At 51.2% G+C, this 17,392-nt stretch overlaps 2 protein-coding genes across 3 annotated transcripts in view; both read right to left on the reverse strand.

The window, feature by feature from the left end:
* LOC116958337 (uncharacterized) overlaps positions 1–9,746 on the reverse strand; it is a 57,861-nt gene extending 48,115 nt beyond the window's left edge. Inside the window, exon 1 of the mRNA XM_032980892.2 lies at positions 9,671–9,746. The gene's annotated coding sequence lies outside the window, so the exon portion shown is untranslated. The remainder of the gene's footprint in view (positions 1–9,670) is intronic.
* Positions 9,747–13,696: 3,950 nt separating this feature from the next.
* Positions 13,697–17,392, reverse strand: part of LOC116958349 (uncharacterized) — a 46,763-nt gene continuing 43,067 nt past the window's right edge. For both annotated transcript variants that reach the window (XM_032980906.2, XM_032980907.2), the window contains exon 8: positions 13,697–14,686. In XM_032980906.2, coding sequence (XP_032836797.2) covers positions 14,612–14,686 — 75 coding nt within the window. In that variant the 3' untranslated portion in view covers positions 13,697–14,611. The remainder of the gene's footprint in view (positions 14,687–17,392) is intronic.

Below are 17,392 nucleotides of genomic sequence, written 5' to 3' on the forward strand. Positions count from 1 at the left end.
GGGGAGGGAGGGAGGGAGGGAGGGAGGGAGGGAGGGAGGGAGGGGGGAGGGAGGGGAGGGAGGGAGGGAGGGAGGGAGGGAGGGAGGGAGGGAGGGGAGGGGAGAGGGGGAGGGAGGGGAGGGAGGAGGGAGGAGGGGAGGAGGGAGGGAGGGGAGGGAGGAGGGGAGGAGGGAGGGGAGGAGGGAGAGAGAGGGGAGGGAGGGAGGGAGAGAAGGGAGGGAGGGAGGGAGGGGGAGGGAGGGGTGGGAGGGATCGAAGAGACACACCGCTCCGCTACTACCGAGTCCGCAACATCTGGAGCTCTATCTTCTACGCATTAAGGTGTCCTCAGCCAATTAAGAACCCTGGTTCTGATCTTTCACGAAGCTACTCATGGTCCACCCTAAACCCGCATCCACCGCACAAACCGTGGCAGTAGATGCGGATACCTGATGCATTAGTATGGCGACTGTGGTCATCCAGAACAGACACCGCAGTGCAACGTATAACGACGCAACACCCCCATCCACAAATACGAAGGAGACATCATGGAGGCATACTCTGCCGCTGCCGCTCCTGGTGCCGTGGTTGTCTGGCTCGGCCACCCGAATGTGAAATTGGAGGTGTTGCTCTGCATCTACATCAGCAGCCACACGGTAAGAAGACGCCGATAACTTAATGTTTACATTTAGGACGAAACCGGAGCAAGCGGAGAAGAATACAGCGAGCTGCCAATGGGTTGATGAGGCCTGGATCCAGAAACAGACTAAACATGGCTGATAATTGTGACAGTAGGAGGCAGCCAGGCTACTCAGAGAGAGCAGGCACCACTCAGAGCCTGAGTTTTAATCCGGGCAGGCGCCTGCGAGTAAACCGGGTTCTAAACTTTAGAGTTGATGGTGACCAATGACTCGCATAGAGACTCAAAGATTCACACAGAGACCCATAGGCTCACAAAGAGACCCATAGACTCACACAGAGACCCATAGACTCAGAGAGACCAATAGACTCACAGAGACCCAGAGACCCATAGACTGACACAGAGACCTATAGACTCACACAGAGACCCATAGACTTAGAAAGACCAATAGACTCACACAGAGACCAATAGACTCACACAGAGACCCATAGACTCACAGAGACCCATAGACTCACACTGAGACCATAGACTCACAGACACAAATTCACACAGAGACCAATAGAGCCTGTAGACTCACAAAGAGACACACAGACTCATAGAGACACACAGACTCATAGAGACACACAAACTCACATAGAGACACAGACTAATACAGACCCGTAGGCTCACACAGAGGCTCATAGACTCACACAGACACACAGAATCACACAGAGACCCATAGGCTCACACAGAGACGCATAGACTCACACAGACTGAGTTGTGATTAAACCGGGTCCCCGGGTGTAGCGAATCGATGGTCTCAGACCAGTTACTCCAAATTTAGTTTTACACTTTACACTAAAATTTGGGACAAATATTCAAGCTTTGAGAATTAAAACAGAGGTTTGACTGTTAGACGACAAACATTACTCATCAAGCCCCAGGGCTTGATGCCTTACTAAGGACCTGAACAGTTGCTCGCTGACTTGCCGACACAGTCATTACGAACCACCCCTGCCACCCACCCTGAGAGTACACTTTCCTTGGCGTAACTGAAGTGGCCGAACGTCAAGTGTTGCCAAAGGGTTGGGTCCACCTACGGCTCGAGTTCAGCGTACGTTCCCATCTTCCCGTCGGACGTAACAAGTATTTGTCGAAGGAAAGGTGACTCCTCCATTCAACTCTGTTTGCCAGCCGTTCTGTGGTGCAACTCGCACATAACGGACAGCTGGCCTTTACATCTCATCCCACCACACCCACCCCCAACAATGATTACGCAAGAATAGGAGGACTGAGGTTCAGAATGAGAGTCTTCGTCGAGGCTTGGTCGGGGTGATTGTGTTTTAGAATCAAGAGTCTTTAAAAAAAGGATTCTATCCCAATTTCACTCTTATAAGCGTCACGAAGAGTCCATTCGGTTCTCTCAGAGCAGCGCGACCCTCCCCTGTGTGATAGAACGGCCCCACGGAGGAGCAGATACCACAGAGCTACCTGCAAGACACCATCAAGTGACCCTGTGAGACTGAGACTGATAATCAAGGGGACTGGGTTTCATCATCGGAGTCTTGAGACCAGACTTCAGGGTCGAAATGCTGGAGATCAGGTGTCCGGGATCAATCTGTACCCCAGATGTTTTTTTTGTATGCTGAACTTATGTCGGCACCACTGTATGTAGCCAACCGCGGCTAATCCGACTTGCGGGGGAAGAACAACAAACACAACATGGATGCTCCAGCTAAAACCCTTCTCAGCTGGCACAAAACTCCCCATTAAATACTTTGTCCGTCGCTCACACGCAACGCGCGTCACACTGTTGGCTGCTGTACGGTGAACACACACAGAGTTATTGTTGAGGCATTATTCAAAGTCGGAAGTGGATGCCCGATCTTTCTATCGCAGCATGTTGGCGCATTTGACTTATTGCACACACAGCCTTACACTAACGGGCTGCGTGCAAAGGTTACATTTTACTCTGTGGATACAGCGATCGTATAGGGTGAGCTATACCCACTGACGGCTAACTCTGATCCGTTACTACGCTATGCTAGCCGTCCATCAGTCCACTCACTGCTCAAGGTCTCCCAAAAACGAAACGAAACCACTCTAACAACTATGTTTATTTGGCCAGGTATAGCTCTGAGCCTACATCACTCTTTTTCAGGGGGGCTCTTCTGCGTAGATTCTTATTTTACCGATGTCAACTCACTCTGACGTGGATACGGTCCCCATTTCTCCATAGGACAAAAAATATATAATTGGATCTCCGTGGACTCTAAGCCAATTTTCAAGGTCACTAATCTATCATGATAATCATCTCATGCCGTTTAAACGAGGATTTGTATTGCCACTACTCTAATAATATCCAGTAAAATGAGTGTTGAACTGCCCAAAGGTTAACTTTAACTTATGGAATTATGATCAATGAAATAATAAGTCCTGACTTTGCCCATAAAAGCCTCGCACTTACACCAAAGCTTTCCCCGAGTTTATTTTCACCATAACCATGAGCCACGGTCAATCCATTGCTGGATGAAGATCTCTCCCAAGCCACTGCCATCTGTCACGTTCCTGCGATGTAAGAATCCACCCGGAGCCTGCACAACAGGCTGATTTCACTGCTCCATCTCCTCCTCAGCAGACAGCCCTCTCAGATGCACACTATTCCTCGGCCGCCACTGCATTATCATTGCTCGATTATTGCAACTCGCCACTCTACGGGATGTCTGGCAAACACATCGTCGAGCTGCAGCGTGGTACAGCAGTCTCTGGAACAAATATGTTGTAAGGTCGCGCTCACTACACATGCACAAAGTGCTTGCCACAAATGAACCACCATACAGTACAGGCAGTACGCACGGATTGAAAAAACCAAGACCTACCTTAGAAAGCACGGTGTTGGGTCACCATTTAAAGAGTTGCCGAGCTCAATGGACATTGCCCGAGATAAACTGACTGCAATGTTACTTTTAATTGTTACATTTTTAGTGATCCAAACATCGTACCTGCTGCCTTTGATATTTCTCCTCGAAGATACCGGTAGTAGAACCATCAACCACATTAGAACATCACCAGGGCGATGTGCCCATCTCCTTGACCTCCGATTAGCGTGGTTGGCTATGTACGGTGTGAAAGAAGTTCAACATACTTCACGCACATACATAAATGGAAAATTAAAGACACAAGCCACAAGTAGTGCGATTGTGGCCTTGCCACAAAATCAATGGACCACACAGTAAACCCAGAGACACAAAGATACATAGAGCCTCACAGAGATACGTGAAATACACAAGACAGTGATGCGATTGTGGCCTTGCTAACCAATCTATTGACCATACAGAACACCGCTGTAGTCTGTTCCTTCAATGGGACAGCAACACGACACCAACGCTCCTCTGAAGCCCCTCTCGTCGCGGCAAGGAGACCGCAAACATTGGCATTTTTCTGCCATGAAAAAAGACGAGAATTGCCGTAGCAGGCGGTACGCACTGATACAAAAAAAAACAACGACTTTGTTTAAGGTATCCTTGGGTAGCCATTGCAGAACAGCTGCCGAGCTCAATGGGCCTTGACGGACAAAAAACCCGGCCGAACTGAACCGTCCATAACTTTTCTTGGTGAAGTTCCTCTTCGCGAGGAAGAGAACGGAACCGCCCGTAACTGTTCCACGGGAAGTTCCTCCTCACGAGGAAGAGAACGGAACCACCCGTAACTGTTCCACGGGAAGTTCCTCCTCACGAGGAAGAGAACGGAACCACCCGTAACTTTTCCTGGTGAAGTTCCTCCTCACGAGGAAGAGAACTGAACCGCCCGTAACTGTTCCACGGGAAGTTCCTCCTCACGAGGAAGAGAACTGAACCGCCCGTAACTTTTCCTGGTGAAGTTCCTCCTCACGAGGAAGAGAACTGAACCGCCCGTAACTTTTCCTTGTGAAGTTCCTCCTCACGAGGAAGAGAACTGAACCGCCCGTAACTTTTCCTCGTGAAGTTCCTCTTCCCAAAGGGAGCCCTCCCACCCGGCTCTCTCCAATCCACCTCTTTATTCCATCAATTCGACCCCCGGGGGTCCGCGTCCGACATCCGCCCTGGGTCCACGCACTCTGATGTGGGCTCCCATCTACTGCAAGGAGTCTCCCTTGCACGGAAACCTCCGCTCCACTTAGACACGGCCCCTGTTGAACGAGACGTCTGCCGAAACTCGCGTTCTTTCCCGGATCCGACAGCCCGAAATACGCGGCACACATTCGGCAGCCCGAGTTCAATTCCAGGCCAAGGTCCTGGATTTTTTACTCCCCCACCCACCCACCAACCATTCACACTACGTGCTTACAGCACGGTGACTCAACGTGACTCAACACAGCCTGGGGAGGGCCTTCATCCAGCAGTGGCTTGAGAAAGGGGCCACGCGTATACACTACGATTGTTAACTTTAAAAAGGAACTCAAAAATTATCCACAAGAGGTATTTTGGGCTAGATCCCGTAAACATAAATGTGTCGTTAAACTAAAAAAACAAAGACAAAGATCCCCCGTATAGCCTTAACCGACTGTAGGGGCAAGTGCTGTTAGCGAGCACCTATGAAGGCTCGAACGGTACACGAGGGGGTGGGTAGCTAGCACCACGCCCGACCGCCTTTGTCTCCCCAGTGGCGATGTTTACACACCACACCAGGTACTCATTTGAGGATGAGTCGACCTAGGGGAGGCCCGGGACCGGTTCAGATAATCGTCACCGGTGTTGGCCATGAGCGGGAATCGAACCCTGTTCGCAGGTTCATAGCGCAGCGCGCTAACCGCTACACTACCGCTCCCCAAAACTCACCACCACTGCTACACTACCGCTCCACAAAACTCACCACCACCACTATACTATCGCTCCACAAAACTCATCACCATCGCTACACTGCCGCTCCACAAAACTCACCACCACCGCTACACTACCGCTCCCCAAAACTCACCACCACCGCTACACAAAACTCACCACCACCACTATACTATCGCTCCACAAAACTCACCACCATCGCTACACTATCGCTCCACAAAACTCACCACCACCGCTACACTATCGCTCCACAAAACTCACCACCACCGCTACACTGCCGCTCCACAAAACTCACCACCACCGCTACACTATCGCTCCACAAAACTCACCACCACCGCTACACTGCCGCTCCACAAAACTCACCACCACCGCTACACTATCGCTCCACAAAACTCACCACCACCGCTATACTATCGCTCCACAAAACTCACCGCTACACTATCGCTCCCCAAAATTCACCACCACCGCTACACTATCGCTTCACAAAACTCACCACCACCGCTATACTATCGCTCCACAAAACTCACCGCTACACTATCACTCCCCAAAATTCACCACCACCGCTACACTACCGCTCCCCAAAACTCACCACCAGCGCTACACTACTGCTCCCCAAAACTCACCACCACCGCTACACTATCGCTCCACAAAACTCACCGCTACACTACCGCTCCACAAAACTCACCACCACCGCTACACTATCGCTCCCCAAAATTCACCACCACCAGACACAGGCAATTAGTAAGGTTTGACACATAAACAAAACGTGCCAATTCGTTACCAGTTCAGCACACCGGTGTGTTACAGGGTAAACTCACAACATTTACAATTTTACACTCCCAACACACAATCGGTTAATGCTGAGCAAGCAACGAATTGCCCACGTTTTGTTTACATGTCGAAACTCACAAATTGGCTGTGTTGGATGGTGGTGGGTTTAACCCAAAATAAACTCGTTTAAGAAGGTTTTTTTTAAAAACAACGGTTTTATTAACTTCGTTTAACTCACGGTCGAGAAGTGCGTCAATGGCGCCTGAGACACGCGGCGCCTGCGTTTTTTTGCGAGCCGATTCTACAGTTTAGGGACCGCTGCGTTTTTGACCTACACAAATATATATAAATAAAAAGGCGTCCATACAAACTGTTAATTCCTTTGAAGTAGCGAATTAATTGATTAATTGATTCCGATTTTGATATAGGCATGCATTGTCACCGGATCTGAGTACGTGTGCAAAATGTGGAATTGATTGGACAATGGGAAGTGGACGAAATTTTGATCACAAGATTTGACCCAAAGAGGAATCAGGTTAAGTAAAACCATTGAAAAAAAACTGGATTATGGATATTGGTCGTGAAAAGCCTGCTACATGTTAAACTAACTTAAATATTACTTTTGCAAATACAATGTAAAAAAACAAGGTTATGCAAAGTATATTCAATATTGGTGTAATAATGAATCGTGGGCCCTTGCCAATCCACTGCTGGATGAAGGCCTTCCCATGCCTGTTGGTAAACGGGGGTCGTTTGACCATACTTCCCCACGCAGGTCAGTGGCGCTACGTTGTTATCGTAATTTTTTGTAACGCAAAATGCCTTTTTCCATTCGTCTCCTGTGTGACAGCCCTCTGAGCCACGTGGTGGAAATTCTTCGTTTGCCTACTCAGAAGGCAAAACGTGAAATGCACCGACACCGTAGATCAAAAAGATGCAAAAACGAAGTAAGCTTTATCGCGTGCACGTAACATGCATGTAACATGTGCCGAGAGGTGGCCACAGTGATGATAATGGTCGGTATCATGCTGGACTTGCAATCCAGAGGTCACAAGTTTAGAGGCATGGGATAAGTTAATTAAATCATCCCCCCTTTTACCACCACCTATATTGTAAATGGGTTCTGTGATCGGCAGGTCTCGGTGTGGTGATGGTGATGGTGGGGTAATTGGATGGAGGTAGTCGCCCTCCAGCAACAACGGAGGCCAGAGGCACGACGCTCACAACAACGAGCGGAGCGCCGGGCGGCTACAACGCAGCAAACTGGAACAGTAGTGGGTACAGCTGGTGTGCATCTACCGGTCGTCTCAGTAAGACGACCCATGGCACCTGCTGGGTCTGTACCGAGACCTCCTCCTCCTGCACCTAGCCTGGCACAGCAGTCAACCCATGGCACCTGCTGGGTCTGTACCGAGACCTCCTCCTCCTGCACCTAGCCTGGCACAGCAGTCAACCCATGGCACCTGCTGGGTCTGTACCGAGACCTCCTCCTCCTGCACCTAGCCTGGCACAGCAGTCAACCCATAGCACCTGCTGGGTCTGTCCCATGACCTCCTCCTGCACCTAGCCTGGCACAGCAGTCAACCCATGGCACCTGCTGGGTCTGTCACGTGACCTCCTCCTGCACCTAGCCTGGCACAGCAGTCAACCCATAGCACCTGCTGGGTCTGTCCCATGACCTCCTCCTGCACCTAGCCTGGCACGGCAGCCAACCCATGGCACCTGCTGGATCTGTCCCGTGACCTCTTCCTGCACCTAGCCTGGCACAGCAGTCAACCCATGGCACCTGCTGGGTCTGTCCCGTGACCTGCACCTAGCCTGGCACAGCAGTCAACCCATGGCACCTGCAGGGTCTGTCCCGTGACCTCCTGCCGGCCTTTGACACTTCACGTGGCTCCTTCAAAGTGCACCTAGCCTGGCACAGGCGCCGGGTATTGGTGGTGGTGGGGTTTAAGGTATGGGGGCCAACTCCCTTCCAATGGCATCACGTGGGCGTGGAAGAGTAGACCAAGTACACGCATCACTGAGTGCGGGCTAACAGCTTGCAGGGGCTGCGCCTTTACCTCGACTTCATCACTTTTTTGCACAATTATTTGAAACAAGTAAAACGACACCACGACAACCACGTTGCCTTTACACATTTATTCTCGTCAAGTCACAAAAAATTTAAACTAAATTTTTTTTCCCAGAAATTATTCGCCTCAGAATGCCAAGCGGCGCCCGTTGTTACACAAACGACGTAAAAATTAAATTTATCCGAGCCGTAAATAACGAACTAACGTCTCGCATCGACGAGATATGCAATTTGTTAAAGCGCAAGCAATTGCGGGTTTAAAACTATATATATAAAAATATTTGGTTATTTATAAAATGAAGTTTAAAGTGGCGGGCGGAGGAATTTCTCCACAACTCTGTTGCCTGCTTGAGGCGGCTTCCAAATAACCCGCGAAACGTCGTGGACTATTTAACAACTCTCTAACACTCAACAACAACAACAACAGACGGTTAGTGCTTAACTAAGTTAAACTTAATTAAGTTAAACTTAACAATGTAACTTAGCTTACTAAATTGGCTGTGTCGGGTGGCGGCGGTTTTAAAGACACATTTATATTGATACGCGATCTAACCCAGACAAACACAAATAGATTATCGCTTATTATCGATAATATTGGTGGCGAAAGCTCTCACTGCTCTGTTAAACTACACAAAGTTTATACTGCTGCTAATGTTGCGTGTTAAACCACTATGGTTATAAACAAAGTTTATACTGCTGCGTGTTAAACTACTATGATTATTAACACAACGTTAATACTGCTGCTACTCTGTGTTAATCTACTATATTATAACACAGAGTTTATGATCAGAGTAGTTTAACACGCAGCATGATTATAAACACAAAGTTTATGATCAGAGTAGTTTAACACGCAGCATGATTATAAACACAAAGTTTATCATCAGAGTAGTTTAACACGCAGCATGATTATAAACACAAAGTTTATCATCAGAGTAGTTTAACACGCAGCATGATTATAAACACAAAGTTTATGATCAGAGTAGTTTAACACGCAGCATGATTATAAACACAAAGTTCATCATCAGAGTAGTTTAACACGCAGCATGATTATAAACACAAAGTTTATGATCAGAGTAGTTTAACACGCAGCATGATTATAAACACAAAGTTTATCATCAGAGTAGTTTAACACGCAGCATGATTATAAACACAAAGTTTATCATCAGAGCAGTTTAACATGCAGCATGATTATAAACACAAAGTTTATCATCAGAGTAGTTTAACATGCAGCATGATTATAAACACAGAGTTTATCATCAGAGCAGTTTAACATGCAGCATGATTATAAACACAAAGTTTATCATCAGAGTAGTTTAACACGCAGCATGATTATAAACACAAAGTTTATCATCAGAGTAGTTTAACACGCAGCATGATTATAAACACAAAGTTTATGATTGTGAACTCACCCCCGGCGTGAGGAAGGAGCGCGCGAGCGGACGAACGCCGCGGGGTTGTGAGGTAAAAACAAAATCCTCGCCACCACCACCATAGGCCCCCCCCCCTCTCCCACTACGCCCCGCCCCCTCTAACACACCGCCCCACCCCCTCTTCCACACCGCCCCGCCCCCTCTTCCACACCGCCCCGCCCCCTCTAACACACCGCCCCCTATTCCCTCACCTACCCCACCCCGCCCCACCCCCTCCCCCACCTCCCCAATCACCTCCACCGCCCCCCCCTCGCCATAAAAGGACGTGTGACGTCATCACGCCCCTACCTCACCTCCATCAAGTCACCCCCTCCGGCCCATAACAGGGCATGTGACGTCATGCGACCTCAACACGCTCCCGCCCCCCTTAAGGTCTGAGCCCCCCGAACCCATTAAAAAGTTACATGACGTCATCAAACCCACTCTCTCCCGCCCCTCCCCTTTCAGGTCTGAGACGCCCCCCTGGCCCCCAGAACCACGTGGGTACCACGTGGACAATCACCACCACCTAGCCGGGTTCTATCCACTGCTAGGTCACAAGTCCCCAAGTCCCTGACGATGTGTATAGTGACGTAGTCACGAAACTATATGCATAGTTTACAGTTGAGCGTTTATACTCTTTGGTTCTATTGGGTAAAGTCACGTAGGTAAAAAATAAAATAACAAAAATCACGATTTTTATTATTTCCTGCCTAAAATATTAAAAAAGTTCACTAACACATGGGAAAAATCACGATTTTTGTTATTTTATGTTTTACCTACGTGACTTTACCCAATAGAACCAAAGAGTATGGATCCTTGCAGTCACGAAAGCTTTAAATCTACAATTGAGTGTTTATAGTTTAAACTATTCACTATGTTTATCAACATATATAAGGGAAATTTGTGAATGCGCGCCTGTTCTAAATGTTTAGCGTACTTCCCGACATGCAACAAACTTGAAATTTGCCATGTGGGTAGCTTCCAGACTGTACACCATGCAACAATTATAAAAATAGACTTTTGTATTTTGGTGGGGGCGGGGGGCGCGCAATAATGGATATATTTTGTACGGCAAATGAGCGGTGACATCACATCTGTGATGTCACCCGCATGCGGCAGCGTCACGCAGTGTGCCTGCCGACGTCACCACCAAGGTCTATCCACTTGTGGATGATGATGATGATGTCTCTAACCTGTGTTCTCTAATCCGCGTGTTCCCGTCCCAGAATACGGTCGATCACCGTCGATTATCCGGCTGCCACTTCCAACATTATCCGGCGATCCCGGGCGGATCCGGCAAATCCGCTGCAAAGGCTGTGACCAGGTCCCGCGATCCCAGCCACCGTGTGCGTGGAGGAGCTAAGCTCGATTTCAGCGTCAAATATTATACAGGGTATATTCTACACTACATACATTCAACTTCCAACAATGAAAATACTGCACGTAGATACACATCACCCCAAGGCCATAGCCATGGAGTCAACATTGGTGGGGGGGGGCCCAAATCTTCCATGGGGTCTTGGGGTCCCCCCCCCAGAAATCAAAATCTAAATTTGAAAACGAATTTCCTGCCATTTCCTGCCTAAAATATAAAAAAAAGTTCACTAACACATGGGATTGAATTTTATTTATTATTAACAATGTCTAATATGTATTGTATTACATTGCTGTGTTTTCTTTTTTTACATTTTCTTGTTTCGTTGTATGTAATGGGCAGAGATTAGGGATTAATACAACCATAATCACAATCATATAAACAGAAATCTATTTTACAGCAACATATTTGGGGGGACATTTTGAACATTGATGTGTCTCCCCCCCACCAACATATATTACAATTACAGCCTTGCATCACCCCCGTGATGAGGAGTCGGCGTCGAGATTGGCGTGGTAAGGGTACAGTAAACACAGCAACTCTTTTAAAGCGGGATATTTCTTTTTTGTTGTCCATTTGTGTTGATTTATGCCAATGTCACACAGTACACACGTTGATTTGAAGCTTTCGTGACCTAAGGAATCCATACTCAATTCTAGATTTGAAGCTTTCGTGACTGCAAGGATCCATACTCTTTGGTTCTATTCGGTAAAGTCACGTAGGTAAAAAATAAAACAACAAAAATCACACGACGTTTCGGCCACAACACAAGCGGCCTTCATCAGGTGAAGGGATCAGGCTGTCTCGAGGACAGCGCTGGAGTGAAACACAGCCACGCTCAGACCGCGACCTTTAAGCTGTGTGCGAGGAAACAAGGTGCCTTGACAAAGGAATTAGCATAAAAATTAGCATTTGATTGGCCGACTTAGCATAGAGGTGGTGTACGTGCGGGTGGACTTGCCGGTTGGCGCGGGGGGGCGAAGGGGAGTTTACCTATTGACGGTGTGAAAAGGGAATTTTTAAGAGCTACCCCAAACTTTCGCAGCTCTTAAAAATTCCCTTTTCACACCATCAATAGGTAAACTCCCCCCCCCCCCGCGCCAAACGGCATGTGCTAAGTCGGCCAATCAAATGCTAATTTTTATGCTAATTCCTTTGTCAAGGCACCTAGTTTCCTCGCACACAGCTTAAACGTCGCGGTCTGAGCGTGGCTGTGTTTCACTCCAGCGCTGTCCTCGAGACAGCCTGGTCCCTTCACCTGATGAAGGCCGCTTGTGTTGTGGCCGAAACGTCGTGATTTTTGTTGTTTTACTTTTTACCTACGTGGTGACTTTACCGAATAGAACCAAAGAGTATGGATCCATACTCTTTGATTCTTTCGGTAAAGTCACTTTGGTAGAAAAAAACAAAAGATCGTCTTCAGGTGAGAGAATCAGACTGCTGTGGACGAGGCATTATATTGACCCGGGAGGGAGGGAGGGAGTGGGCGGTGGCCGCATCGGGCAAGATGGGGGCCAGCGGTTGCGAGAGATGCCCTACAGCCTGATTCTCTCACCTGAAGACGATCGCTTGCTGTTGCGATCGAAACGACTATTATTTCTACCTACGTGACTTTACCGAAAGAATACAAGAGTATCCACACACATATCCTTTGTTCTTTGGGTCTTTCGGTGGAGTCGCGTAGATAGGTTTAAAGAAAATAGCGCACGTTTAAGAACGCTGAACAAAAATGACACGTAACGCGTCAAAAAGCAATGAACGTCATACAATAATGTGCAATGATTTGGCGATCATCCGTTTCTACAAATCCGGCGCCCGCCGAATGATCGACTCGAGATCTCAGCACGCACGCAGCACACAGTCGACCCGGTGCGGTGCGTAAAATCATCGCCACCGGGGAGACAAAGGCGGCCGGGCGCGGTGCTGGCCACCCACCCTCTCGTGTGCCACGGTGCCGGCCTCCATAGGTGCTTGCTGGCAGCACTTGCCCCTACAGTATGTCACAGGCTATACGGGGGACCTTTGTCTTTGTGTGGCCTTCAAAGGAAAGACGTAACAAGAGGCGACGTTTCGGGCCAAGGCGCTTCCGAGGAGGTAAGATCCACGCTCGACTTTTAGTTCTGTTCAGTCCCACCGGGTTTGCGACGGTAAAACGAAAACTGCGATCAGGAAATCAACGACATTGCAAATCACAGCGCACTTTTTGTTTATTCAAAGAATCGGCAATTCTTTCAAACGCATTCACCCGCTTTTACAGCAATCGATTTTAAATCTCAAAGCAGTCTGCAAACAAGCAAAAAAAAAATCCACTCGGGAAGCAGCGGAAACGCCACGACGCGTCTCCGTGAACAAGCGTTGGCGTGGTAGCAGCTGGCGCGGCGTTGCAGTGCGCCACCAGACGTGGCCCACCCCCTTATCGACACGCACCACCGCCACCACCGCCACCACCACCACCGCCACCGCCACCACCACCACCACCACCGCCGCCACCACCGCCGCCACCGCCGCCACCGCCGCCACCACCACCACCGCCACCACCGCCACCACCACCGCCGCCACCACCACCACCACCGCCACCGCCGCCACCACCACCGCCGCCACCACCACCACCACCACCACCGCCGCCACCACCACCACCACCACCACCGCCGCCACCACCGCCGCCGCCACATAGCGCGCCATCTTAAATCACGTTCCAAGACCCGAGCCACAATCGACGGCGGTGCTCCTCACCGCAAGGCAACCGCGGGGGCGACCACTGGGTAGGGGGGGGGGACCCCGCCGGTGGCCTTTGGTGGAGAGCACCGGTCCAGACCGTGAATCTGGCTCTCAATTAAGACTCTGGTCCCGAGGCCCGCACTCAAGACTCCAATCTGAAGAACTGGCCTCAGGAGGTGACACTTCAAGCTCACGTTCCGTTCTTAGTTGGTTCGTTACAAATTCCCACCGGGAATTTGATGTTTGTGCAACGCTTGCAATGGGGTTCCTCTGCCTGAAACGATCCGTGGTGAATTCTCCAATGGCAACCAAAACAAACCGTGGTGAATTCTCCAATGGCAACCAAAATGATCTGCGGTGAATTCTCCAATGGCAACCAAAACAAACCGTGGTGAATTCTCCAATGGCAACCAAAACGAACTGTGGTGAATTCTCCAATGGCAACCAAAACGAACTGTGGTGAATTCTCCAATGGCAACCAAAACAAACCGTGGTGAATTCTCCAATGGCAACCAAAACGAACTCTGGTGAATTCTCCAATGGCAACCAAAACGAACTGTGGTGAATACTCCAATGGCAACCAAAATGATCTGTGGTGAATTCTCCAATGGCAACCAAAACGAACTGTGGTGAATTCTCCAATGGCAACCAAAATGATCTGTGGTGAATTCTCCAATGGCAACCAAAATGATCTGTGGTGAATTCTCCATGGCAACGAAAACGAAATGTGGTGAATTCTCTAATGGCAACCAAAATGAACCGTGGTGAATTCCCCGTGGGACGATGTCTAGCACGACGTAACGCGGCGCGAGCCGAAATCGTGTCACGTTGGAGACCTTCGACGGCTAAACGTTGGTCAGTAGCGAGTCTGGAAAGGTGGCATCGCCGTAACAAGCCAGCAGGTGGGAGTGCTCTTCCTCCTGAAAAGACAGCGTGAGGATTTTGGTCACTCACTCGCTCACTCGCCCACTCGCGTGCTCGCTCGCCTGCCCACCAGCTTGCTCGCTCACCCGCTCACCCACAAGCTCGCCCTTTACTAGCCCATTCGCTCGCCCACTTGCTCGCCTACTCGCCCATCCGCTCACCCACTCGTTTACCTACTAACCCACTCGCTCACTTGCTCACCCACCCGCTCACCCGCTCGCCCACTTGCTCACCCACGCGCCCACTCACTCGCCCACTCACTCACCCACTTGCTCGCCTACTCGCCCATCCGCTCACCCACTCGTTTACCTACTACACCCACTCGCTCACTCGCTCACCCACTCGCTCCACCGCTCACTCGCCCGCTCGCTCACCCGCTCGCTCGCCCGCTCACCCGCTCGCTCACCCGCTCGCTCACCCGCTCACCCACCCGCCCACCCGCTCGCTCACCCGCTCACCCGCTCGCCCACTTGCTCACCCACGCGCCCACTCACTCGCCCACTCACTCGCCCACTCACTCACCCACTTGCTCACTCACTTGCTAACCCACCCAGCCACTGACTCGCCCACTCGTCCAACCACTTGCCCACTAGCTCACTCACTCGCCCACTTGCTCACTCACTAACCCACTCGCTCACTCACTCGCTCACTTGCCCACCCACTCACTCGCTCACTCGCCCACCTACTCGCTCACCTACTCGCCCGCCCACTCGCTCGCCCACGCACTCACCCACTCGCTCGCTCACTCGCCCACCCGCTCGCCCACTCGCTCACCCACTTGCTCACTCACTAACCCACTCGCTCACTCACGCACCCACTCGCTCACTCGCTCGCCCACTCACTCACTTACCCACTCGCTCACCCACCCGCTCACTCGCCCACCCACTCGCTCGCCCACTCACCCACTCGGTCATTCACTCACCCACTCGCTCACTCACTCACTCGCTCGCTCACTCACTCACTCGCCCACTCACTCACTCACCCACTCACCCAGCTACTCGCCCACTCACTCATTTGCCCACCCACTCACTCGCTCACTCGCCCACCTACTCGCCCACCTACTCACTCACCTACGCACTCGCCCACCCGCTCGCTCACCCACTCGCTCGCCCACTCACTCGCTTACCCACTCGCTCACCCACGGGCTCACTCGCCCACCCACTAGCCCGCCCACTCACCCACTCGGTCATTCACTCACCCACTCGCTCACTCACTCACTCACCCATTCGCTCACTCACTCACTTGTCCACTCGCTCTCCCACACTCGCCCACTCACTAACCCACTCGCCCGCCCACCCGCTTGCCCACTCACCCACTCGGTCATTCACTCACTCACTCACTCACCCATTCGCTCACTCACTCACTTGTCCACTCGCTCGCCCACTCGCTCACTCACTAACCCACTCGCCCGCCCACTCGCTTGCCCACTCACCCACTCGGTCATTCACTCACCCACTCGCGCACTCACTCACTCACTCACCCATCCACTCACTCACTCACTTGTCCACTCGCTCGCCCACTCACTCACTCACGCACTCACCCACTCACTCACTCGCCTACTCACCCACTCGGTCATTCATTCATCCACTTGCTCACTCACTCACTCACTCACCCATTCGCTCACCCACTCGCCCACCTACTCGCTAGCCCACGCACTCGCCCACCCGCTCGCCCACTCGTTCACTCATGTGCCCACTCGCTCGCACACTCACTCGCTCACCCACGGGCTCACTCGCCCACGCACTCGCCCGCCCACTCACCCACTCGCTCGCCCACTCACCTACTCGGTCATTCACTCACCCATTCGCTCACTCACTCACTCACCCACTCGCTCACTCACCTACTCGGTCATTCACTCACCCATTCGCTCACTCACTCACTCACCCATTCGCTCACTCACTCACTTGTTCACTCGCTCGCCCACTCACTCACTCGCCCACTCACCCACTCGGTCATTCACTTATCCACTCGCTCACTCACTCACTCACCCACTCACTCACTCGCCCACTCACCCACTCGGTCATTCACTCATCCACTCGCTCACTCATTCACTCACTCACGCGCCCACTCGCTCACTTACCCACTCGCTCACCCACCCGCTCACTCGCCCACCCACTCGCTCACCCACTCACTTGTCCACTCGCTCACTCACGCGCCCACTTGCTCACTTACCCACTCGCTCACCCACCCGTTCACTCGCCCACCCACTCGCCTGCCCACTCGCTCACCCACTCGGTCATTCACTCACCCACTCGTTCACCCACTCACTCACCCACTCTCTCGCCCACTCACTTGCACACACTCACTGACCGACTCGCCCACTCACTCACTCTATCACTCACTCACTCACGCTCTGCCCACTCGCTCACCCGCCCACTCGCTCACTCACTCACCCACTCGATCACCTACTCGCCCACTCACTCACTCACTCGCCCACACACTCACCCACTCGCTCACTCACTCACTAACCCACTCGCTCACTCACTACTTCACTAATCCACTTGCTCACTCGCCCACTTACTTACCCGCTCACTCGCCCACCCACTCGCTCGCCCACTCGCTCGCCCACTCTCTCTCGCGCACTCGCTCACTCACTGACCCACTCGCCCACTCACTGACCCACTCGCTCACTCACTCGCTCACGCACCCACTCGCTCACGCACCCACTCGCTCGCCCACTCGCTCACGCACCCACTCGCTCA

This window comes from Petromyzon marinus (assembly GCF_048934315.1).
Source record: "Petromyzon marinus isolate PM22_M1 ecotype Great Lakes invasive population chromosome 76 unlocalized genomic scaffold, UKy_Petmar_22M1.pri1.0 chr76_unloc.3, whole genome shotgun sequence".
NCBI classification, from domain to species: Eukaryota; Metazoa; Chordata; class Hyperoartia; order Petromyzontiformes; family Petromyzontidae; genus Petromyzon; species Petromyzon marinus.